The sequence below is a fragment of the Cervus canadensis genome, chromosome 11 (genome assembly GCF_019320065.1).
Source record: "Cervus canadensis isolate Bull #8, Minnesota chromosome 11, ASM1932006v1, whole genome shotgun sequence".
Taxonomy (NCBI): domain Eukaryota; kingdom Metazoa; phylum Chordata; class Mammalia; order Artiodactyla; family Cervidae; genus Cervus; species Cervus canadensis.
Window position 1 is genome coordinate 12,260,654 of NC_057396.1, and position 27,157 is coordinate 12,287,810.

Consider the following 27,157-nt stretch of genomic DNA (forward strand, 5'->3'; position numbering starts at 1 on the left):
AAAATGTAAAAACAGAACAAAAAAAAAAGCAACAGCACATTCATAACTTTAAAGATCCTTTCTTTTGCCAATCTTAGAAGTTTTATGAATCTAGTATTGAAACTAATGCCTTACTAATTACCTGCATGCTTTTCAATTATCGTTGGAAGGCCTTTAAGAGCATAATAGGTGTCAGCCAAGTGACAGGCACATTGTCTCCTGATTGCTTTTCTGTGATATAGGAGTAAATACAGCATAGATGGATATAAGAGGGCATGGAAGAGGGTGATTGGGAAATTTTGATCATTTTAAATATAACTTTTTCCATAGAGCAAGACCATTATCAGTAAACTCAGACATTTGTAGGGCCCCTGCTACTGTACTTTTGGAGAACTCTATGTTTAACAGAATGGTTGTGAATATCTATTTGTTGTAAAAATATTCACTAAGGAAAACAAAAAAGCTTAGGTTCTCACACGTTGGTTTAAAATGTTGGCTTTCTAATTTTGGATGAGATTTGTAATAAAATGTTCTACTTGTTCATCTACTGTAGGTGCATTGTAGTTTCTCTGCTCATTTTTACAGGATGCAGTTTAATGAGGCTATTTTGAATTCTTTCTAGATGAAAACAAAACGAATAGTCTTGAAATTATTCTTAATCCCAATTTTTTTTAGTGCTGCTAAGATCTCACTAAATTGGAACGTGAGTATCTACATTCAGTCTGAGTATAGAAACCTGCTTGAAAACAAATAAGGGAAGGGAACTTTGGTTTTTATATCTGAGTACAGAGCCTCGATGATATCAACCAAACTATTCAGAGTTTTTGCTAGTATATGTTTGAAGAGCTTGGGACCTGGAATGGAAGCAGACCTTTAGGCAGAGTTTTGGTTTTATCTGTCTGGTAGCCAGAGACTTAGGAATTAAAGATCCAATGGAAGTGAGTCCTGGGAAGGTATTATAAATAGGAAAATGATCACCAAGCATAATTGGAATGAAGACTTTATGAAATATATAACAATAGCTAATCAGATTTTTGGTAGGGAAATTCATAACAGAAAATGGCCTTTAACAGGGAAAGGACATACTGTTGATAGTGTGTATCAGTCATGTAATACCGTGATTTCAGATATAACATCTTAATCTCCTGTGCCTACATCTGATGCTGCCTCCTTCACTGGCCCAACTTGAATTCATAAACAGAGGGGAGTTTTCTGTCCTCCGAATCCTACCTTGTATCAGAGTTCCTGTGTTTATTTTTATTTCTCTTAATAAGGCGTTGTAATTTCCCTTCCTGCTGGAGCTGTTGTCTGACTTATTTTTGTATCCCTCATTCACAGATCTTAACGTTTTATGAGATAGTTCCAAGTTGCCTTATTTATTTATTAAAAAAGCGAGCAAACAGTGATAGGTGACTTGAATCCCAACTCTTTTCTAGGATATTCGGAATTTACGGTTTGCCCATAAACCTGAGGGGCGAACAAGAAGATCAATATTTGAAAATCTAATGAAATATGCATTTCCTGTCTCTAATAACCTGGTAAGAGATTTCTTCTATCTTTGAAAAAGTTGTGTTATAATTATTGGTATAGTGTAGAGAAACTTGTCTAGGCTATCTAGAATCTTGGTGTTTACAATCTCACTTTGCCTTTTAACCAGATGTATAGTTTATTTAGGTTTAATTTAATCTATGGGACCAGTTTTTTTAAGGTATAAAATGAGGAAGCTGGACTGATTTCTGAGGTCCATTCCTGTAGACTGACATTGTTTAATTATGTCATCTTTTTATCCAGGATGTTTCCATGATGAAAAGCTATATGTGAAATCTTTTTAATTGAGAGCTGAGAGTTAAGTCTAGCAATATTAGAAGGAAAGGGTGGATAAATACTTAGAGCTGAGTTTCTTCTGTGTGCTAGTAACAGTGTTAGGTTTCCTCATTTATTTTACATAATCTAATGTCCAAAGTAGCTCTATTATCTATCCATATTTTAAAGTTGAAACCAGAAGCAGGTAAACAATTAACTCAGTGGCACAGTTAGTAAGGAGTAAAATTTAGAATCAGTTTTGGTCTTTTGACTCAAGTTTGAATGCTTTTCATCATAGTTGTTCCTGCCATTCTGTCCATATTAATGATAAATTAAATTTTCTATTTTGGTACACAGATTGCATGCCCACAAATAAAAAGTCTTTTCAGCGTGTCTTAGAAAATGTTGCATAATCTGTAAAGCTGCTTAACGGCTGACGTTTGTGATGTCAAATGAATTAATTATATCAGAAGTTGTCTTTTTTATGTGATGTCTTTCATTATTTAGAAGTAAACCTAAAACAGCTGCTAAAGATATCTGAAGGAATTATGGTAATATGTTAACTTTTGATAAATCTTGGTGGCAGGGCTTTGTGCTTTTCTGTGTTTGAAAAATATAAAAAAAACAATAAACTTTCAAAATTACAAAACAAAAGCTAAAACAACAATTTAAAAAAAAGTATACCAATACAAAATATCCTTGCAGATAAGTAAATGAAAACTTGGGGTATGATAGAGTTACATTTCTGTTTCATTACCTTCTTAAAGGTCTTTTTTAGCTATTAACTCTGTTTACTTTTTGTAGTCTCTTTTTGCTTTTGAGTACAAAGAAGTATTCCCTGAAAATGGGTGGAAGCTATATGACTCTCTTTTAGAGTATAGAAGGCAGGTAAGTACTTAAAAAAAATTTATTTTTTAATATTCTATATTCTTTAATACAACAAAACTTTCATGAATAGAAGTGAACAAACAGCTTTATATAGTTCTGTGGTTTTTTGTTTAAAGTAATAACCCATAATGAAAAAAAAGTCAGAAAAAATATGTATAGCTGAATCACTTTGCAGTGCATCTGAAACTAATGCAATATTGTAAATCAGCTGTACTCCAATTTAAAAAAGAGTAAACAAGCAGATATACACATTCAGAAAAGAGAATTATGAGATTAGGAAATGCAGTAATCAGAATAGAGCATTGGACTCTACGTTAAATGATACAGATGCTTTATGGTCTTTGACTTTAAAAGATTAAAAATTAACCTATTAATTTATTAACTTTTTACTGGAGAGTTAGGCACTTTGTCTCTGGCTCAACTACATTAAAGTCTGGTGGTGAGGACCCTTCTTGGTGTAGTAGTTTATTACCAAAGAAAATGAAGATAATCTCTTTTTTTCCTGTTTCTTTGCTTGTTTTCATTGAAGTATAATTGACATACATTATATTAGTTTCAGGCGTATCACGTAATGATTTAATATTTATATCTATTGTGAAATGATTACCACAGTGTCTTGTAACAGCTCAACTGTGTCACCATACACAGTTACAGAATTTTTTTTCTTGTGGTGAGATCTTTCAAGATTATTCTCTTTGCAACTTTCAGACATCCCCTACAGTATTAATTATGGTTACCATGCTGTATATTATCCCTGTAACTACATTAACTTTATAATTGGAAGCTTGTCCCTTATGACTTCCTTTACCATTTCTGCCCACTCCTGACCCCGTACTTCGAATAATCAACCATCAGTTGGTTCCCTTTATCTATGAGTTTGGGTTTTTGTTGTTTTTGTTTTTTAATTCGACATGTAAGTGAGATAGTCATACAATATTTGCTTTTCTGTTTTATTTCACTTAACTTATGTCCTCAGTTCCATCCATGTTGTCACAGAGTGACAAGATTTCATTCTTTTTCATGGCTGAATAAAATTCCATTCAAGAGCCAACTCATTGAAAAAGACCTGATGCTGAGAAGATTGAAGGCAAAGGAGCAGGAGCAGCAGAGGATGAGATAGTTAGATAGCATCACCGGACATGAATCTGAGCAGACTCCAGGAGACAGTGGAGGACAGAGGAGCCTGGTGTGCTGCAGTCCATGGGGTCTTAGAGCTGGACGTGACTTAGTGACTCAGCAGCAATATAATTCCATTTTTTATATATGTGTATATAAGTGTGTGTTTATGTGTGCTCAGTTGCTCAGATGTGTCCTCCTCCTTGTGACCCCATGGACTGTAGTCTGCCAGTCTTCTCTGTCCGTGGGATTTTTCAGACAGGAATACAGGTGTGGGTTGCCATTTCCCCCTCCAGGGGACCTTCCCCACCCAGGGGCAAACCTGTGTCTCCTTCATTGGTAGGTGGATTCTTTACCACTGAGCTGCCTGGGAAGCCCCCGTATATTATTATGTATATATATTACATTTTCTTCATTCATTCATTCATCACTGGGCACTTAACATTGTGTCCACGTCTTGGGTGTTGTAAATAATGCCGCAGTGACAGGGGGAGCACATATCTTTTTGAGTTAATGTTTTCAAAGTGGAATTGCTGGATCATGCAGTAGTTCTGTATGATCTTTTCAATTTTTTGAGGAACCGCCATGCTGTTTCCCATAGTGCCTGTACGAATTTGCATTCGCAGCAGCAGTGCACGAGGGTTCCTTTTCCTGTGCATCCTCACCAACACTTGTGGTTTGGTTTTCTGTTTTTGTTTTTTTCTTTTTTGATTACGATTCTAACAGGTTTGAGGCGCTACCTCATTGTAGTTTTGACTTGCATTTCCCTTACATTAGTGATGTTGAACATTGTTTCATGTGTCTGCTGGCCATTTGTATGTCTTTGGGAAAATGTTTATTTAGATCCTTTTCTCATTTTTAATTGGACTTTTTGTCATTTTTAAGTTCTTTATATATTTTGGATATTAGCAGCCTTATCAGATACATGGCGCTGTATGAACTGGAGAAAATATTTGCAAATCATGTATCTGAAAAGGGCATTAATATCCAAAATAGATGAAGAACTTGAACTTTAACATAAATGTTGAGACTAAAGATAAAGCATCAGAGCATTCCTTTGTCTTCTTGTAAATTAAAAGTTGAATTCAGTAATTCACTGGATAAAATTCAAAAGATATAAAAGGATATACTTTTTTTTATTATTATTATTTTTTTTTATTAGTTGGAGGCTAATTACTTCACAACATTTCAGTGGGTTTTGTCATACATTGATATGAATCAGCCATAGATTTACACGTATTCCCCATCCTGATCCCCCCTCCCACCTCCCTCTCCACCCGATTCCTCTGGGTCTTCCCAGTGCACCAGGCCCGAGCACTTGTCTCATGCATCCCACCTGGGCTGGTGATCTGTTTCACCATAGATAGTATACATGCTGTTCTTTTGAAACATCCCACCCTCACCTTCTCCCACAGAGTTCAAAAGTCTGTTCTGTATTTCTGTGTCTCTTTTTCTGTTTTGCATATAGGGTTATCGTTACCATCTTTCTAAATTCCATATATATGTGTTAGTATGCTGTAATGTTCTTTATCTTTCTGGCTTACTTCACTCTGTATAATGGGCTCCAGTTTCATCCATCTCATTAGGACTGATTCAAATGAATTCTTTTTAACGGCTGAGTAATATTCCATGGTGTATATGTACCACAGCTTCCTTATCCATTCGTCTGCTGATGGGCATCTAGGTTGCTTCCATGTCCTGGCTATTATAAACAGTGCTGCGATGAACATTGGGGTGCACGTGTCTCTTTCAGATCTGGTTTCCTCAGTGTGTATGCCCAGAAGTGGGATTGTTGGGTCATATGGCAGTTCTATTTCCAGTTTTTTAAGAAATCTCCACACTGTTCTCCATAGTGGCTGTACTAGTTTGCATTCCCACCAACAGTGTAAGAGGGTTCCCTTTTCTCCATACCCTCTCCAGCTGGGCCAGCATTTTCCCCAGCTGTCCAGCATTTTCCCCAGCTGTCCCAGCTCATCTCCCTTTAGGAAATAATGTTACTCACCACTTGTATATCCTTTCAGAGATTTTATGTGACAAAGCCTGTATATGTGTGTACATTATTTCTTTTTTTTAAAGCAGATAATAGCATTCTCTGCATGCTGTATGTTTCTTTCTCATTTAATACATTTTGGAGATTATACCATCTCAGAATACATGGGCTTCTATTCTTTTTTTCTTTGGAAGTGAGATACCGTTCACATGCCGTAAGGTTTTCTGCTTTAAAGTGTACACCCATCTGTTTAACATGCGACGCTGTGCAGCGGTCAGCACAGTCTGCTGCCGGAGCATTTAGGGGACTCCACGTTTGAATGCAGGCTCTAGCTCTTGCTTAGTTCTCACTCTTAGACGCAGTGCCTTTATTTTTCACTTAGTGAGAAGAACTACCTTAATGGTATTTTGAGGAGTTAGTGTGATATGCAGGAAGGTGCATTGTAAACCATAGAAATCTATCTAAATGATTATTATTGTATTTATTACATTGTAAAGCTCTAAAAGCAAATCATATTGGTTGGCTTTTTGTGTGCTTTTGCTGAAGTGCAAGAGGAAAGTGCCTAAAGAAATTAGATTATATATTTTTTAAATGGGCAAAACTATGAATAACCATTTAAGTTTTCTGTATGGGAGAATATTCCTTTAATTGTCTCTTGACACATGTAGTGATTTACAGAGGACTCTGAAATTTGTGGGTAAGGTAAAGAGAAATTATCAGATTGGTAATTATTAATATAATTATTTTAATTATTATTAATTAATTAAAAATTATTAATGATAAAAACCAGTAAATGAAAAATGAGTATGGTCTTCTGCACAAATAATCATATTGGTAGATATCTTGGTTAAGAAATTTGTAGAGGACTCAAGTACAGCCAAGGAGGATAGAAGTTTATTCTCCGAGTTGAGATGTAACTAACAAGGAAAGCTGTAATCCAGTTAATTTGATTGTAAATTGACTGACAAATGGATACATTAACTGAAGGGTGGTGATTTTGTGGAGAGTAGAAAGATGTACGTCAGAGATAACAGTTGTCAGTATGTCTTTAACACTGTCTACAAAGAAAGTATACGCTGACTAGCCAACTCCAGTTTGCTGCTTGGAAGGCAGTTCCTTTAGTGGAGGTGGTTATATCAACTTCTCTAAGAATGAGGGGGACGAGAGCCATTAGGTAATGGCTTACCTCAAAGATTCTACTCCCACCTAGCCATTTTTCTGAAGTGTGCTGTGTGCTCAGTCACTTGAGTTATGTCTGATTCTTTTGTGACCCCAAGGACTGGTAGTCCACCAGGCTCCTCTGTCCATGGGATTCACCAGGCAGGAATACTGGAGTGTGTTGCCATGCCCTCCTCCAGGGTCTCTTCCCGACCCAGGAGTCAAACCCTTATCTCCTGTGTCTCCTGAATTGCTGAGCCACTGGGGAAGCCCATTTTGTTTTTTCTGAAGAATATGACACAATCTCAGTGGTAACACTGGTAACATTGCTGGGTAACATTCTCCCTGGCAATGATTTTTCAAGGATATGGGAAGATGGTGAGAGAGAGTTAGCTACCTGGATTCAGGGTGGTACAGATCTCTCAGGAGATCTGACCCTTTCAGCTTTGACTCCATATTTTTAAAAAAAACTTCAGAAACCAATTTTTCTTCTTGTAGAAGCTTCCTTAATGTTTCATTGATTTCTTCCTTTGTTAATCAGAGTCATGAAGCACCTATAGTGTATTAGCGGTTGAAACAGAAAGACACAATCCTGACTCCCATAGTATACATGTTTAATGGCATATTCAAAGAAATAAACTAATAATCAAAATATATGGTTATGAATCCTGTGATTAATAGAGCAAGTACGCAGGTGAGAGAACATGATGCCATCTGGAAACGGAAGGTGTTTGGTTTAGGCTGGATTACAGCAAGCACTGGAGAATGCTGCAGAGAGGCCAGAGATCAGCAGGGAAAGGTAGGAATGTGAAGGTCTTTGCCAAGTCCTGTGTAGAGTTCTAAACTTTATCTGAAAAGAAACAGGTAGCCATTGACAGTTTTAGGCAGAATGACATGATAACTTTTGCATCTTAAAAGAATTTTGAGGCAGTGTGGAGAATGGATTGCAGAGGTACAGGAGAGAAGTGAGGTTTGAGAGAAGTGAGCAAACTTTTCTGACTTTTGGAAGAAAAAAAATCCTAAAAATTGGTCACTGATTGGATGAGTTAAAGATAGCACTCAAGTTTCTTGGTTCTAGACCATTCAGGTATGACCTAAATCAAATCCCTTATGATTATATGGTGGAAGTGATAAATAGATTTAAGGGACTAGGTCTGATAGAAAGAGTGCCTGATGAACTATGGACAGAGATTCGTGACATTGTACAGGAGAGGCAGGGATCAAGACCATCCTCAAGAAAAAGAAATGCAAAAAAGCAAAATGGTTGTCTGAGCAGGTCTTAACAAATAACTGAGTAAAGAAGAGAAGCAAAGGAGAAAAGGAAAGATATTCCTATTTCAATGCAGAGTTCCAAAGAATAGCAAGGAGAGATAAGAAAGCCTTCCTCAGCAATCAGTACAAAGAAATAGAGGAAAGCAATAGAATGGGAAAGACTAGAGATCTTTTCAAGAAAATTAGAGATACCATTTCATGCAAAGATGGGTTCAATAAAGGACAGAAATGGTATGGACCTAACGGAAACAGAAGATATTAAGAAGAGGTGGCAAGAATACACAGAAGAACTATACAAAAAAGATCTTGATGACCCAGATAATCACGATGGTGTAATCACTCACCTAGAGCCAGACAACCTGGAATGTGAGGGCAAGCAGGCTTTAGGAAGCATCATTACGAACAAAGCTAGTGGAGGTGATGGAATTCCAGTTGAGCTATTTCAAATCCGGAAAGATGATGCTGTGAAAGGGCTGCACTCAATATGCCAGCAAATTTGGAAAACTCAGCAGTGGCCACAGGACTGGAAATGGTCAGTTTTCATTCCAATCCCAAAGAATGCTCAAACTACCACACAATTCCACTCATCTCACACGCTAGTAAAGTAATGCTCAAAATTCTCCCAACCAGGCTTCAACAATACGCAAACTGTGAACTTATAGATGTTCAAGCTGGTTTTAGAAAAGGCAGAGGAACCAGAGATCAAATTGCCAACATCCACTGGATCATCAAAAAAGCAAGAGAGTTCCAGAAAAATGTCTATTTCTGCTTTATTGACTATGCCAAAGACTTTGTGTGGATCACCAGAAACTGTGGAAAATTCTGAAAGAGATGGGAATACCAGACCACCTGACCTGCCTCTTGAGAAACCTGTATACAGGTCAGGAAGCAACAGTTAGAATTGGACATGGAACAACAGACTGGTTCCAAATAGGAAAAGGAGTACGTCAGGGCTGTATATTGTCACCCTGCTTATTAAACTTATATGCGGAGTACATCATGAGAAACGCTGGGCTCTGTGAAGCACAAGCTGGAATCAAGATTGCCGGGAGAAATATCAATAACCTCAGATACTCAGATGACACCACCCTCACGGCAGAAAGTGAAGAAGAACTAAAGAGCTTCTTGATGGAAGTGAAAGAGGAGAGTGAAAAAGCTGCCTTAAAACTCAACACTCAGAAAATGAAGATCATGGCATCCGGTCCTGTCACTTCATGGCAAATAGATGGGGAAACAGTGACAGACTTTATTTTTTTATTTTTTATTTATTTATTTTTTTTTGACAGACTTTATTTTTTTGGGCTCCAAACCCACTGAAGATGGTGACTGCAGCCATAAAATTAAGACGCTTACTCCTTGGAAGAAAAGCTGTGACCAACCGAGACAGCATATTAAAAAGCAGAGACATTACTTTGCCAACAGGTCCATCTAGTCAAAGGTCTATCTAGTAGTGAATTTTTCCAGTGGTCAGGTATGGATGTTGGACTATAAAGAAAGCTGAGCACCAAAGAATTGCTGCTTTTGAACTGTGGTGTTGGAGAAGACTCTTGAGAATCCCTTGAACTGCAAGGAGATCCAACCAGTCTATCCTAAAGGTGATCAGTTCTGGGTGTTCATTGGAAGGACTGATGCTGAAGCTGAAACTCCAATACTTTGGCCACCTGATGTAAAGAGCTGACTCATTGGAAAAGACCCTGATGCTGGGAAAGATTGAGGGCAGGAGGAGAAGGGGGTGACAGAGGATGAGATGGTTGGATGGCATCACCAAGTTTGAGTAAACTCCAGGAGTTGGCGAAGGACAGGGAGGCTTGGCGTGCTGCAGTCCATGGGGTCGCAAAGAGTTGGACGCGACTGAGCTCCTGAACTGAACTGGTTTGTTGATTGAGCACTTCATCTATAAACTCACCAGTTCATTGTACGTTTTTTTTTTGTTTTTTTTTTAATTATTGCATGTAAATACATTGTAAACGTCTCTACTAAACCTGCCTTTTATTTCTGAAAATAAGTTTGGATTTTACCTGAACATAAAGTCGAGGAAGGCAAGAGGGAAGGAGAGATGTAGATCATAAGTAGTAAGTTGGGGCCAGGCAAAGTAAATGGGGTAAATAGTATGTAAGGCACCGATGTTAAAATGACGAGTATAAATGGAAGCTCTGTTGATAATATTTACCACATGATTCCTGGGAAGGAATTTTGCCTCCTTTTTGATTAAAATTTGGTTAATTTACTGTTGGCTGCGCTGGGTCTTTGTCACTGGGTCAGGCTACTTCTGCTTGCAGTGCACAGGCTTCTCGTTGCTGTGGCTTCTCTTCCCGCGGAGCAGGGCCTCGGGTGCGGGCCTCGTAGCTGCGGCACGCGGGCCCTGGGCCACGCAGGCCCCAGCAGAGGCTCGGGGATTGTGGCACGTGGCTTAGTTGCCCCATGCCATCTGTGATCTTCCTGGACCTGGGATAGAACCCCTGTCTCCTGCATTGGCAGGTATATTCCCATCCACTGTGCCATCAGGGAAGTCCTCCCTTCTTTCTAAATTTTAATATCTTCCTGGGTGTTTGGCAACAGCTTGAGAAATACCCCTTTGGAGGAGAAGTACCTTCTGCCCTTTGATTTCAGGTTTTTATAACCATTTTGTGAATCAGGATAGTGAAATTTTTCTTGAGGCACAATGTATTTTATTATAAAAAGGATAGGTTTAGAATTTACATGGAATTTTTTTTACTACCTTTAGTCAAGTTAGAAGCTGTGCCACAAATTCTTCATCTTTACAGTGACGTTAATGAAACCTGAATACAGTAAATTGTGTGTGTGTGCACGCACACGTGTGCATGTGTAGGCGTAGCGCCTGCAGATAGTAAATGCTCAATAAATGTGTGTATATATATTTTTACTGTAATTTGGTTTCTTTCAATTCTTTTTCTGTTTATTATGAGTTGTCATAGGTAATAAAATGAAAAATAAATGTATTTTCTTAATTCTAACCATTTACTGTAATGGCTTTATTTCCTATACTAATGGAAGATGGAAATTTTAAAGTGTCTTATTAAGTAATTGTGTATGTGAAGTGGTATACTAGTTATAAATATAACAAACCTTTAAGGACCAAAAGTTTAACAATTGATGTGTATTAAAAAACATGTTTTGTTTCTCTTGCTTCTTTTTTTGGTGGGGGAGGGGGCTTTGCCTTCTGTTACTTTCTTGTTTTTCTCATATGTTTTACATTAGTGACATTAATACTGTGAAATTCACTTTATGTATATCAGTGATAAATATGTGCATAGCTTTCTAGTGGATGCTTAGCACCTGCCCTCAGACATTTCTTTGTATAGATGAATGGCAGCAAAGTCAGTCGTCCATTCAAACTATATGAGACTGTTCTTTTTAAAGACGAGAACATTTTTATTTTTAGTCTTACTGTTTCCTTTGTTTTTGTTTGATATGTTTAGGACAGACCCAGCACTCAGTCAGTATTTAATGACATAATAAATCTGTTAACATAAAACTGAGTGCCAAAATGAATACAGATTTTCTGTGTTAGAAGGTCTTATCCTAAAAGCCTGATCACCATAGGCAGACAATAACTATTCTGACAACTTAAGAGATGGATAGTGGAGTGTAAGAGAAGTTGAATAGGAGCATTCTGTTCTAATGTTTTCAGATATTTCTCTTAGGCAGTAATTTTTCTTATGTTTATTTCACATGTAGGGAATTCCGAATGAAAGCTGGAGAATAACAAAGATAAATGAACGCTATGAGCTCTGTGATACCTACCCTGCCCTCTTGGTTGTTCCGGCAAATATCCCTGATGAAGAATTGAAGAGAGTGGCTTCCTTCAGATCGCGGGGCCGTATCCCAGTAAGTGTGAAGCTGTGCTGAAGCTTCCCCATTGCTTTTGTGCTCCACATAATGCAGAGGAGAATGAATGGGGGAGTAGATGCAGGATAAAAATAGCTACAGCAGTGGGTCCTCTGTGGGGCTATTAGGGAATGAGTTATTGAGTAAAATTAAAACCAGAGGAAAGACTTAGACTAAAGAGTTTTCTGGAGAGTTTGAAATGGGTATAAGAAGAGCTTCTCAGAATTGCATGGCTCTTAACTTGAAATCAAAGTTGGCTCTGGTATTATTCACTATTTCTTTATCTCATACAGTTGGTCATAGCGATAAGTGCTGTCTTCCGTTAAATCCTGGAATGAAGAAAACAATACAAATTTGTGATGAATTTCTGTATTCTGGAAAGATAAGCTCTAATCATTTTAGGTAAAAAATGTGTAGACTCTGAACACTCTATTTGGGCATTTTTGCTGAACTTTAAAAGTGGAGTTTACTTAGCCCCCTTTTAATGTATATTTTCCTAGAGACAATACTTTAATTAGTGACTGTTCTAAATCAATATCTGATTAACTAATAAGACCAAGTTTCCCACATGCCAGAGTTGACTTGAAAGAAAAATGATGATTTTTTATAGCAGCCTCATATTTCCTTTCATGGCTCGACTTTGAATCCAGTTAGAAAGCAGAGTTTTATTGAGTAATGTTTTGGGGAAGAACTGTAAATAGAGAAGCATGTCAAAGGGTGTGTTGCCATTTTTCCCCCTATTAAGGTTTTGTCATGGATTCATCCTGAAAGTCAAGCCACAATCACTCGATGTAGCCAGCCCATGGTAGGGGTAAGTGGGAAGCGAAGCAAAGAAGATGAAAAATACCTTCAAGCCATTATGGACTCCAATGCCCAATCTCATAAAATCTTTATATTCGACGCCCGGCCAAGTGTTAATGCAGTTGCCAATAAGGTGAGATCCTCTTTCAGTAATTAAGATTATAGTTAACAGTTTCATGAGTTTGTCAGGAGGTAGTTCAGTGGTAAAGAATCCACCTGCAATGCAGGAGACCCTGGTTTGATCCCTGGGTCGGGAAGATCCCCTGGAGTAGGAAGTGGCAATCTGCTCCAGTATTCTTGCCTGGAAAATTCTGTGGACAAAGGAGCCTGGAGGGTTACAGTCCATGGGGTCACAAGGAGTTGGACGTGACAGCACACGCACGCGTACACAGTGCAGTAGGCTGAGTTTAGGCTTTTCATCTGCTAAAGATAGAGTCTAATCCTGGCTCTTCTCCTTGATAGTGTAACTTGAAGAATTTTATTTTTAATTCTATATTGGAGTATGGTTGACTAACGGTGTTGTGTTTCAGGTGTACCTCAGAGTGACTCAGTCATACACATATCTTTTCTTTTTCAAGTTCTTATTCTTATGTAGGTTATTACAGAATATTGATCAGAATTCCCTGTGCTTATTTGGTCCTTATTGGTTTTCTGTTTTCAAAATAGCAGTGTGTACATGTCAATCCCATTTAATTTTAATCTTTTTAGTAACTTTAATTGGCTTATTTGTAAAATGAGAATCATAAAAACTAACAGTTGTTTTAGGGGCAAAACTCACCTGATAAACTGTTGTTTCAGGAGCAAAACTCTCCCTTCTCCAAACTGGGCACCACAGACTGAGTTTGTGGCGCTGAAGTCCGCACAGCACCGTTGTAGGAAGCATGCGGAGTTCTCAGTGACCCGTGCTGCCCTCTTCTGGCAGGTCTCTGCATGTATGAGCTGGTCACACTGAAGACGGGCCGTTGGTTGAAGCAGTGGTCCTGATTTCTGCTATAGAATAAATATTAGCATTGTGGAAATAGAAATTCTGGTCCACTTGGCAAAGTCTACTACTGGAGAAGAAAAGAGAAGACAGTTTAGCTTTAAAAAATTGCCTCACAGATAAGACAAAGAAAAAAACCCACACGGCCTCCCTCCAAAACTAAAACACCCCAAATTCTATAACTAAATAAGAGACACACACCATTAAACCTTGAATATACTTCCAGACCTATGTGCATATGTGTGTGCTCATATTTTTAAGATAAAATAGGATAATTGCAATTTCCTTTTTTAATTGATGCTGTTTCTTTCTATGCCAATAAATATACATCTGTAACATTACTTTAATTGTATGATAACTGGTAATACCAATTGTTCTTGGATATTTAGGTTATTTTTCTTTTTTTGATTCTTTTTTGCTATTATAAACAATGCTGGGATGATCATCCTTTAATTAAATTATGGAGCATGTACTTAATTATTTCTATCCTAATGTTTAGTGTTTTGAGGACACTTTGAAATTCAGGCATTCTCTGTTAAGCTGTAAATATTTCCCCTTAAAGGCGAAACAGGACAGTGTACATATGAAACTAGTTCCCCAGGGACTGGGCATATTTTTCCAGTAATTACTTATACCATGAGTTAGCAGGAATGAGACTTACTATCTAGGATGAGGGACTTCCCTGGTGGCCCAGTGGGTAAGATTCCATGCTTTTAATGCAGGGAATACCATCCTATTCGCGGTCAGGGAACAAGATCCCACATGCCGCAACTAAGACCTGGTACGGCCAAATAAGTAAATAAAATATATTAAAAAAAAAAAAGATGTTGTCTAGGATGAGAGGCGTATAAGGCAGAAAAAGGGGGTAGGCAAAATGTTATATTCCTTGTAAAATGATTCCCACATGTATTTCACTATGGAAATCTCTTTTCTTAATAAAGACTGGTATATTTTATGTATTGGGGCATTTTTCTCATCATAAAATATGTAATAGACAACAAAAATCTAGGAAGGGATAGGCAAAGTAAAGGAATAAAAAGCACCTGTAATTACTGATCTTTGATATATTTTCTGCCACTGTTTTTTCTATGCATTTATAGATTGATTATTTTGTTTCATTGTTTTTCCTTTTTATAAAAAATATTTCTTTCCAATGACTGTTCTTGAGAAATACTTTAATAAGTACTCATCATACAGCTATGTCATTGTTTACTTAATCATTCTTCTAATACTAGATGTTTAATATTTAGTATTTTAAATATAGCCAAAATAAGTACTTATTGTTGACAATGTTGTTCCCTAGCTATACCATTACTATATCCTGATTTAAAATACTCATATTTTTCAAAGTTTTACACATACTGCCATTATTCTTCAGGAAAGTTAATTTACCGGCTAGATAGATATCTTTTTTCCTGCTGTTTTATTGAGATATAATTGACATAGTAAAGTATATAAGTTTGAGGTATACAGCATGTTGATTTGAAATATATGTATATTGTGAAATGATCATCACTTAGTTAACATCCATCACTTCACATAGTTATGGTGTCTTTTTCCTTGTGATGAGAATTTTTTAAATTTACTCTTAGCAGCTTTCAAATATATGATATAGTGTTGTTGACCATAGTCATCACGTTGTACATTATATCCCCAAGACTTACTTTATCTTTTAACTGGAAGTTTGTACCTTTTGACCACCTTCACGCAATACCCACCTGCCCCATCTCCCTTTTAAAATTTGCAAAAGCATACATATTTGTTGCAACAAATATTTTTTATCTTCATGGTAAGAATATTTTTTATAGCAGTGTGAATATGTGTGAGCAGTGTGAATATGTGTGATACAGCAGTGTGTGAAACAGTGTGAATATGTGTGAAACAGCAGTGAACATATGTGAAGCAGTGTGACTGTGACAACTTCTTTTGCAGTCATGAGCCATATCAAGAATTAAAGCTTTACTAGCCACTAAGCCTTCCATGTGCACCCTACCCCAATCAGATTTGCCTTCTACCCCTACTAAAGGTAACCACTATCCTAACTTTTATAGTAGTCATCTTCTTACATTGCTTAATCTGTTGTTACTGAAGTATACACATCACTAGTCTCTGTAGTTTAGCCTCGCCTTGTTAAGATTGTGTTTGTATGCCTTTTAAGTCTCTCTTCATCAACAGTCTGCCCCTTGCACTTCCCTCCCTGACCCCCTCCTTCTCTCCAGTATATTTTACTGTGGAGTTTCCCACAGTCCAGACTTCGCCGATTGTGTTATGGTATAGTTCTGTCCTCTGAATTTCCTTCACATGAATTCAGAGGTTTATTCAGATTTAGGTTCAATTTCTTTGGCAAAGCTGTAGGGGATACATCAGGAGGCACATGATTTGAGGCTGATTCTTCTTTTTGGATATTAGCAACTGATCAAGCTCAGTGCTGAGATCTGTTCCTTCAGTGGGGTTGCAAAATGGTGATACTCTTAAGTTCATAATTTTCTTTTCAGCTATTAGTTGAGCTCTTTCTTAAAAGAAGCACTTTCTCTTATCTAAATTATGTTTAATCAGCAGTTCAGTTCATATAAGAAAGCCAGGGTAAATACTTGATTCTTTTTCCTTATTTATCAGTTTTCCCAATAATAAATTTGCTCCCTGCCATCCCATGAGAATGACTAATTTTTTTAAGTGTTACTATGAATGCATTGGGGCTTCCCAGGTGGTACAGTGGTAAAGAATTTGCCTGCTAGTGCAGGAGACACAAGAGACACAGGTTCAATCTCTGGGTCAGGAAGATCTCCTGGAGTCGGAAATGGCAACCCACCCCAGTATTCTTGCCTGGAAAATTCCATGGACAGAGTAGTCTGGTGGGCTATAGTCCATGGGGTTGCAAAGAATTGGACACAACTAAGCACGTATTATATTTGTATGTAGTCGGCAATTTCTAATTCATTGCAGATAGTATTAAAGTTTTTTTCTCCACCTTTGATCAAAAGGAGAATTGGCAAGTTACTTCCCAAGTATGTTTGGCATGACCGTAGTAATCTTTAGGCTTCCTTGGTGGCTCATCAATAAAGACTCTGCCTGCAATGCAGGAGACGTGAATTTGATCCCCAGGTCTGGAAGATGCCCTGGAGGAGGGCATGGCAACCCACTCCAGTATTCTTGCCTGGAGAATCCCGTGGACAGAGGAGCCTAATGGGCTACAGTGCATGGGTTCACAAAGCGTCGGACACTACTCAAGTGACTGAGCCCACACACATAGTAATCTTTGCTATCTGGTATGATAAGGTACACCAGAGTCATCAGGAAATCTTGTACATTTCCTGCCCCAGACTTGGAATAGCCATTTCCCTAAGTTCTGGTTTCTGTTTGTAGGAGATGGTATTTGAAACCATAATTTGGTGCTGAGGATACTTATTTGCTACTGAACTGGTCCAATTTCTGAGTCTTTTCTGAATAGACTAGGAAATGGATAGAGCCAGGAAGTGTTAATATATTTTTAAAGATACAGTACTTCATGAGTTCATACTGGTGCTTTCAGTTTAAATTCAGTGTTAGAGTTTTTACATGTGTGCATGCGTGTGTGCTAAGTATGTCTGGCTCTTTATGACCCTATGGACTGTGGCTTGTCAGGCATCTCTGTCCTTGGGAGTCTCTAGGTAAGAATTCTGGAGTGGATTGCCATGCCCTCCTCCAGGGGATCTTCCCGACACCCCATCTCTTATGTCACCTACATTGGCAGGCAGGTTCTTACATAACTTCTTCAAAATTACATGTGTAACTCCTTCCTTCTCCACCAGGAATGCTGATTCTCAAAGTCAGAGGGAATGATAAGATTTATATGTTACATAATTACTCACTGACTTTATCCTACCATAGTACTAGAATAACAGTGTTACTAGTATCCCCAGTACGTTTAGGGAAAAATTTTTTTGGACTTGCTCCTATTGTAAAATGCATGTGTTGTATTTACATTGTCAGAGTAGGTAGTCTGTACACTCCCTTATGTATACTTACTCTCCCTTTTACCTCTTACTTCTACAAGTAGCTGCATTTTGTGCACCCGACCAGTTCTTGTGTGAGTCTTGGTCCCAGAGCGTTTGACCCTGTGTGCTTGTGACAGGCTCCCTGCAGCTGCAGAACTGCCATGTTTCTGGGGTTTATTGCAACACATTTGCGTGTCCCTCTGCCCCTGATGTGAGCTGTCCCCACTCTCTAGAATAATCCTTGTTAACAGGGACCTAATGAAACGCTGTTAATTATGTACTTGTGCCCGTCTTGACTCTAAACCATTTCCCACACTGTCAGTGTCAGAAAGGAAACTTGAATGTCTGTTCTTCACTAATTTGTTGTTGGTTAAGAGGTAAGTTTTATTGTTTTCAAAAATGTGATCTCTTAATTTTATATAACTACAGTGACTGTTTGAGTATCATCCTAATTTTTTTCCACTAGTACTCAAAGAGGCGTGATTTTATACCTGAGATAAGAGGCATATTTTATCCAAAAGGCAAAAGAGTATTTTGTTCATAAAACGGAAAGATTCAACCCAGAAAAATTTGTTTCTTTCCAGCTGTAGCTTACTGTGAACACCAAATATTTCTCATTCTATTCTGTAGATATAGATTTACCTCTTTGAAAATAGTGATAGTATTATACTATAGTACTCTGTGCTTTTATATTTGTTCTGTCTTTTTATTTAATAATAATTGTGCAGTTACCCTAGAAGTCAGTCACCACGATTGCAAAGCACTTTGCAAATATTAAGGTGAAGTGAAGAAAAGTGTGGGTCAGGTGTAAACTAGACAGATGTCCCTGTCCATGGAGCTTCAGTCTTCTGTATGAAATTATGTTTGGGTAGGACTTGAGATATGGATAGTGAAATTATAGTGCTCTAAGTACCTTCCTATATGTTATCATATATAATTTTAACAACAGCAACAAGAGGAAGTCAGGGTGAGCGTGTATATTCTTGTTTTATGAAGAACTTGTGGGACAGTGTGGTTGTGTTAGGTTGCCCTGAGCCAGCCACATTTTCCCATGGAGTTTTCCTGTCCATCAGCAACATGTATCAGCTTTGATACTTTTGGGCATTTTATGGCACTCTTTCAAGGATGTCATCATACAATGGATATGCATTCATTTTTTATTTCCTGTGATGTTATTTTTCCAGGCAAAAGGTGGAGGTTATGAAAGTGAAGATGCCTATCAAAATGCAGAACTAGTTTTCCTAGATATCCACAATATCCATGTTATGAGAGAATCTTTACGAAAACTTAAGGAGATTGTGTACCCCAACATTGAGGAGACCCACTGGTTGTCTAACTTGGAATCTACTCACTGGCTGGAGCATATTAAGGTAGGGATATGTTACTATTTCTTTAAACTGTTAGAGACTATCAAGCAAGGACTTTCTCTGCCCTCTTGAGTGTTGCCTCTTACAATTGAAATCAAGATAGAAGTATCTTTCCAAACAGTGAATAATTGATTACTACTCTGATAATTAGAACTGCTTTTAAGTTTGGGTGCTTGAATGAGTTAGGTTTCTGTATTATGCATTTGGTTCTGTTGTACTTCCTTTTTTTCCCTCTCTTTCCCATCCTGTCTGAATCTGCCCATCCTTCAGTTCCCGGTTTACTTCTTTGATAAAGTCTTCTCAGATGGAGTTCATTTCCATTTTCTCTGAGCTTTTCATTTTACGTTTCCTTCTGGCTAATCAGATGCTCCCAAGTACTTGATTTAATTACTTTTATGTGTCAATTAACATAGATTGCTAATTCATGGAGAGTAGGACAGGATAAATCATATTTCTTCTTTGTCCCCATTGGAGCCAGGGTAGCACTATATGATATAAATAAATCACCCAATAAATAATTGTTCCATAGGTTTTGAGAACCATTCTGGTCAGGCACATGAGGTGAAGAAGTTAAATGAAGGAGACTGTATGAATCTCAGCTTGCCTAAGCATAATTTTGAAGCACCAAACATTATTTCAGTTAATATAGTTATAAATATTTTCAGGTAGGTCTGAATTTCAATAATATAGCTTACCAAAATATAGATCTCTATATTATATATAGATCTCTATATAATATATGAGCACATATATTGATATTAGGAAATAAACAGAAATAGGATTTTTCATGTTAAGAAAGAGTAGCTTATACTCACATTAAAAGCTGTAAAATTAAGAAAAATTGAAGGCTAAATTGACCTCTTGAGAATTATAAACTGTTTTGATTATTGTTTCTCTTCTAGAAACAGAAGCTTGAATACATGTAGCTTGAATTTCATGTAGCAAAGTACATGAACGTTCTTCTGTTAGAGAGCATGGTCATGGGGACCATCTATTACATTGTATGATGTGTAAATAGAAAACCATAAGACTTGATTCGGAACTGCCATTCACTGTAGCATTTTGTAAATTACAGCTCATTGTTTAGCAGGTACAATATTCTTTCCAAAAAACTGGCTATAACAGGAACACATTTCCTTCAAAGAGGTACAGTTGTGCCTGGACCACCTTCTCCTTCAGTCTTCACACCTGCAAGGCTTACCCACTCACTCTCTTTAGATCTCTGCTCAGACATCAGCTTCTCAAAGCTGCGTTTCCTAACCACTCCACACACAGTGACAGTTCTGCCTGCACTCCCTAGTCTGGATGGCACTTTTTCACTTGCTGCCCTCTGACACACTTGTTTCTTTCTTTATTTGCATCCGGCTGGCCTCACCTAAGTACAGTATAAACTTCATTACGCCAGCACTTTGTTCCGTTTGCTGCTCTGTAGTTCCAGCACCGTGAGCAGTGCCTACTGTGTGGTGGGGGACTCCATAAATGTTTCTTTTAAGTGAATGAACCGATGAAGATGACTGAACGGAGAACTCTTCCTCATTGCCTTAGCTTTCCACCTGTTGTAACCCTTTAGGTCAGTGGTGTATAATTTTGCGTATATATTTGACTTACGTGCTCTGTGTGTGCTCATTCACTCAATCATGTCTGACTCTGATCCCATGGACTGCAGCCGACCAGGCTTCTCTGTCCACGGGATTTCCCAGACAAGGATACTGGAGTGGGTTACCATTTCCTTCTCCAGGGGATCTTCCCTACCCAGAGATCAGACCCGCGTCTCTGGGGTCTCCTGCATTGGCAGGTGGATTCTTTACCACTGTGTCACCTGGGAAGCCTCATATTTGAATTATAGGTGGAAGTTATTTAAAAGAGTGAGTTAGGATTAATGGAGACCAGGCTTTTTTTTTCTTTTTTTTAATGCTCACAGATAACTCTGATGCATAGACAAGATTGAGATTGCTTCGGAGTACCCCACTTCCAAAATATGCCTACAATTATGATTAAAAAGAGGTCATCATGAGGTTCTCCAAGCCTTAGGATAGCATATCTTTTCTTTCACTCTTATCTATGTTTGTGTGATCATGCTGTTCTTAAAGTATGATTGGGCCATTGCAGAGAAGAGAGGGGCTCTATTGTTCAGTTTAAAGGCTATTACACTGTGTGTTTCTCTTTAGGTTACATCTAATTCTGTCTAGTTCTAACTCAAGATCAACTTCAGAGAAGGTAAATTATTTTGCAGAGAGAGCCTGCATATTTAAAAAAAATACCTGAAGTTATTTTAGATACCAGTTAAATTGACGTGATAATATATTGGTCTGATGAGAATTTTTCATTCATACCAATATGTAAAAGTCAGCTTTCTCTAAAATTTCATGCTTTGCTTGCTGTGTGGTATAAAAACAGTAGAGTAAATGCTATAGAAACTGTAGACTATTTTATAATATCCAACTTTACTGCTTTCATATTTATTGTGCTTTGGTTAAGTATCACTATTTTAAGTAACAGATAAGAATTCAGTTAGTGTTATTATTTTTACTTAAATGGATGATGTTGGAATATTTGAAGATTCTTAGAAGTAGATCTCTTCAGAACTTAATCCTTCTTTCTTATTAGTCATACTCTTGATTTGTTCAGAACCCAAAGTTACCTTTTGTTTGGATATTTCATTGTGTAGATTAATAGGAGTCTGCATTTTTGAGATTTTTCAGTTTTAAAAGCAAAGTGTCAGTATCTTCCACCATTCACAAAAATTCCTTTTAGGAAAGGACTGATATTCTTTTCTCCACCTGTTTTTGAGATAGTCATCTCTGAAAAAAACTATTACAAATTTTGAGGAAGAAAGCATTTATTTTTTTTAAAAAATTCATTGAAAAAACCCTTTTTTCAGCTTATTCTCGCAGGGGCCCTCAGGATCGCCGACAGGGTGGAGTCAGGAAAGACGTCTGTGGTGGTGCACTGCAGCGACGGCTGGGACCGCACGGCCCAGCTGACCTCCCTGGCCATGCTCATGTTGGACGGGCACTACCGCACCATCCGAGGCTTTGAGGTGCTTGTGGAGAAAGAGTGGCTGAGCTTCGGACACCGATTTCAGCTTGTGAGTGAAGAGCCTTGACTCAGGGTGTCACATGTGCATCTCACACAAGGCGTGTGAAGATCATGTCTTTTATTCACTTGATATTCACGTATGACTGACCTTTTGTTCTAATGGTAAACTGCTCAAGAGAAACTTGTCAGATTATTTAGAGGATCCTAGAGACGAGAGATAAGATTCTCAGAGGCCTTGAAGCCCCCGAGAGTGTGATTTTTGGCAGCGTTTTCCTAGCTTAGCTGAAAGACTTTCTGAAATATGTTTGCCCAGATGCTGTCTCTAATGTTAGCTGTTAGTATCCACTAGCAGTGTTTATTTTAAAAAAAGCTTGCAAGAAATGGACATTTAAAGGTAGTCTGCTGTTTTAAACTTGAACTGTTAAATAAAATTGGTCACCTGGAGTATCCATTCAGATGGCTTATATTTTTCAACTCTATAAAATGTACTTACCATGATAAGACCGTTAAAAGAGTGACGTTTCAGTCACCCAGTGCTGCATATGTTCATATAAGGGTAACCAAAATCATAAACATTTCAGACTGTTTGAAGCTGCAGTGGATTCCTAAATTGCTGACTCTCATACCTACTCCGTTTTCCCCCTCTTGATTGTTATCTGAAAGCAGGATTTAACAAAGCACATCTGATTAAGTGGGTATGTGCACATGTTTAATATAGGGTAATGATTCTCAAACTTTTTGATTTTTGGACTTCTTTCCATTTTTAACAGTTGTCGATAACCCCAAAGAACTTTGTTTATATCAGTATTTTCCATATTAGAAATTAAATTTTTTAAATGTATGTATTATTTAAGGAAATAATCTATTTTCTTAGTCCATTTGGACTGCTGTATTTCTCAGTTTTGACAGCTGAAAGTCCAAGTTCAGAGTGCCAGCATGGTAGGATTCTGGTGAAGGCCCTCTTCCAGATTGCAGACTGCCAGCCTTTCACTGTTATCTTTAATGGTAGAAGAGGGTTGGGGAGCTCTTTGGGGCCTGTCCCTTTGATAAGAGCACTAATCTCATTCATGAGGTTTCCACCCTCATGACCTGGGTAGCTCCTAAAACTATCAAATTGGGCATTCGATTTTCAACATGTGAATTTTGGGGGACACATTCAACCCAAAGTCCTGTTATATATTAGCATAAATAACATTTTAAAGAAAAGTAACTAGCATAATATGTTAGGAAGCATGGAGTTTTATGAGAAGAGTGGCATTATTCTACATTTTTTACAAGTTTCTTTAATATCTGGCTTAATAGAAGATAAATTTCATATCTACTTCTGCATTTAGTTTGTTACAATATGTCCTGTTGATTGAAGATATGAGGAAAATTTGACCACATGCAGATATATAGGTTGAAAAAAAGGGTATTTTAATTTTTTCCAGAGAATTGTGGATAGTTTTCCTTGCTACTGTGCCAAAACTTGACAAGTGGTAACTTCTTAGTGGTTATTTGTAGTGTGGAATCTAAAACTAGCTTGATGAATTTTTTGGTGTTTGTTCTATTAAATTCCATTGGTATGTCTTGCACTTTGAATAAATAGATCTTTTACCTGTGCATGATTTTGTAATATCATGTGTTGGTAATTGGGAAAATACTGGCTTACTGATTTACACAGCCCCTTCAGTCTTAATGCATTTCAATATATATCATAAAATCACAGGTATTAATATTACTACTAATTTTACCAGAAAAGTCTTTTAAGTATTATCAAACTCATTGTGGCAGGTAAAATTTTCCCTCAAATTTAACTTTCACTCAACAGCTTGAATTTCATCATTGGTGACAAATACTGTCCATTGTTTTCCTTGAAGTGACAGACTCACTTTTGTACATTTTCAAAAAAGATGTCTGCAAGATATTCAGGTCTTAATAACTATAATTCATATATCAATTGTTCTTTCAAGTCAAAATAATGTTCTGTGAAAAAGCTATGTTTCCTACATTCTACTTAAGTCTGCAACAGAAGCACGTTATGTGTATTTCCCATTTTGTTACATAGGATACTTAAAAAATTATACTCCAAGGTGGAGATTTAGTAATTTTTACTGCTTCATCAGGGACATTGGCTTAAGAGAGATTGGCTTTTTTTCTTTCATTTAACTGCAAGTGTTTGACAGGGCAAACATAATAACTATAGTATAGCTCGATTCCAATGCCTTGTTTCCTGATTTCCTCCTAAGGTACCAGAAGTTTTCTTCCTTCATCACCTTTACACCATTCTGGAGGAGGGCATGGTAACCCACTCCAGTATTCTTGCCTGGAGAACCCCCATAGATATAGGAGCCCAGCGGGCTGCAGTCCATGGGGTTGCAAAGAGTCGGACACAACTGAGCGCCTAAGCACGGCACAGTGCAAATGTCAGCCCACTGAGAAAGGCAAAGCGTGTCTTAGTAATATTATGAAAATAGTTGTGAACTCACAGACCTCTCCCACTGCTGGAAGTCTGGATCACTCTTTTAGAATCACTGCCTTGGGGTATAGGGTCGGTGTTTATCTCAGTCATCTGGAGCAGAGGTCCTCAGAGGAGAAAAACGATTCAGAAAGTAGGTGAGTGCATGCTTGAGGGGAGATGTCAAGCATTTTTCAAAAGTTTTCAGAGGTTTGTGCTAATGTGGTTCTTTTTGAAAGACCGCCTGGAGCTCCAATGCAGTAGGTCCCCTTCATGCCCTGGCCAAGGTGTTAAAGGAGACCTGTGCTTCCTGGGGCTAGTGTACAAGGAACTGTCAATATTCAGGGCATAGTAAATCTCCAGGACAAAAATCTGGGCTCTGAGGTCTGTCTGCTCCTGTCTCCCATTGTCAGCTTTTTAGGATCTAAGCTTCATTTGTTAAACAGACTTGTAATTCCTGTTACAAGTGTCTCCTGCCAGGAAATAATTGGACAGGTTGCAGATTGAAATGCTAATAGACATTTCTTCTTGGTGGAATTTGGTGATTTCTGTTTTCCTTGCAGTGCTCTTTCCAAAAGATTTTCTGAATTTTTAAAATATTGAGCAAATGTTACTTTTCTTGAAAAGAAAACTACTTTCATCAAAAGCTGAAAAATCTTACAAAGCTCATATAATATTTCACTCTTTGCTTCAGAGAGTTGGCCATGGAGATAAGAACCATGCAGATGCAGACAGATCACCTGTTTTTCTTCAGTTTATTGATTGTGTCTGGCAGATGACAAGACAGGTAATTTATCTGGGATATCCATTCTTGCATCTCTCTTTTAAGCTACCTAGTCAGAGTTGGGTTTGGTCACTGACTGTGTTACCTTTCATGTAAAGTGGAAGTTCTTTTAAGTTTCCTAGGTACTAGAAGTATTATTATCATGTTAAATTATTTTATTTAATATTTTTAATTTATGTTAAATAATGGTAATATATTCACTCAAAAATTCATTTATACATTGCTGAAGGAGGTAAAGAAAATGAAATAGGCAAGGTAACTCAAAATGAAATCCTATTTTAGGCAATTTTGATGAAAAAATGTGTATAGATGGAAATCATGGCAACATATATATGAAATAGATTCAGTTTTTTTGTTTTTAGGTATGGAGCAAGAGATTATGTGCTTTAGAGCTATCAACATTCTAGAAAATGATTTGAAATATTACTGTGAATAGGTTTAGTGTTTTGGAAAGATACAAGAGGAGATTGAAAAACATCTGATTTATTATGGGATAACTTTACTAATGAGGCAAGGAGTTCATGTCTTAAAAATGTTTAACTCATGATAAATAATCTGAGAACTCAAACGTCAGGTACCGCTCAGTGGTATATCAGTTACTTATCCTGGAGTTTTACTAGACCTCCAACCACCAGGAGCCTGGCTGGTTCTTCCTTGGACTGCCATGGGAACGTGCAGCAGGGCACTTGCTGGCTCTGCTTGGTATTCGCATTATATTTCAGCTTCAATAAAATGTTCTTTACTTCATTAAGAGAAAAATGAAATTAGACTTTATTTATTTATTTTTAAAAATCTTTTGGCTGTACCTCTATATTGGCAGGGTGGAGTCTTACCCACTGGACTGCCAGGGAAGTCCGGGCCCACTTTTAACTATTACCATATTCTATTTTAAGATAGTATTTGACAGTGTTGGGAAAAATCAAAAATGCCTTATCAGGGGACGACAAAAGGCGTCGCTGATGGTTAAGTGTACTGCTTTCCAGGGAGAATATCTTGAAAGGAGCAACTCTTGGTTCTGGTATATTTGTTAGAAAAACAAAATAGATCCCATTTACCGATTGCAGAGGAGAATACATGACAAATATGCTTCTTTCTTAGTAATTGGGTTAACTTTGTATATGCCATACATCTAAAAGCAGTTTAAATCTTGATTTTGCACTTAAGTTGCTAAGTAATGTTAAATCTTATTTCACTGATAGAACTTAAAATACATTATATACGTATAAATAAAAAATACATATATTTTTTTATATAAGTGTGTATAATAAATACACTTTATTATACCTGTCTGCTTATATTTTTCTTTGGTGTTTTCCTCCTGACCATGTGAGATAGTAGTAATGTCTGTTGGCAGTCATCAGCTTTATAAATAATTGAATGTTTGTGCAGAGGCTTAAACAGCAGGTTTATCAAAAGGACCAGTTGTGTTGCAATTAGCCGGATTCTGCGTCTCCTCCTGCTCTCATCATCGTCTCTCACTGCTGGGATCAGGAAGCGGGATGAAGGGCCCTTCAGATTTTAAACATATAAGGAGAACAAAATATTCCTTCTCTGCTCAGGACTTTAAAAACAATAGCAACGATTAATGTTCTATTTAAATAATGCTATTTTAGTTGTGTTTGTGAGGAAATCCCACTAATTAAGCTGTTTTCTCATAACTGAGCTGATAGTTTTGCCAAGAAGATGAAAGGCTAATCATAGGCTTAACTCCTTCGAAT

At 37.5% G+C, this 27,157-nt stretch overlaps 1 protein-coding gene across 3 annotated transcripts in view; it reads left to right on the top strand.

Moving 5' to 3' along the window:
• MTMR2 (myotubularin related protein 2) overlaps nucleotides 1-27,157 on the top strand; it is a 105,677-nt gene that overhangs the window by 73,162 nt on the left and 5,358 nt on the right. For all 3 annotated transcript variants that reach the window (XM_043482337.1, XM_043482338.1, XM_043482339.1), the window contains 7 exons: nucleotides 1,416-1,517; nucleotides 2,587-2,670; nucleotides 11,906-12,055; nucleotides 12,801-12,989; nucleotides 18,997-19,182; nucleotides 22,061-22,267; nucleotides 25,350-25,442. In XM_043482337.1, coding sequence (XP_043338272.1) covers nucleotides 1,416-1,517; nucleotides 2,587-2,670; nucleotides 11,906-12,055; nucleotides 12,801-12,989; nucleotides 18,997-19,182; nucleotides 22,061-22,267; nucleotides 25,350-25,442 — 1,011 coding nt within the window. The remainder of the gene's footprint in view (nucleotides 1-1,415; nucleotides 1,518-2,586; nucleotides 2,671-11,905; nucleotides 12,056-12,800; nucleotides 12,990-18,996; nucleotides 19,183-22,060; nucleotides 22,268-25,349; nucleotides 25,443-27,157) is intronic.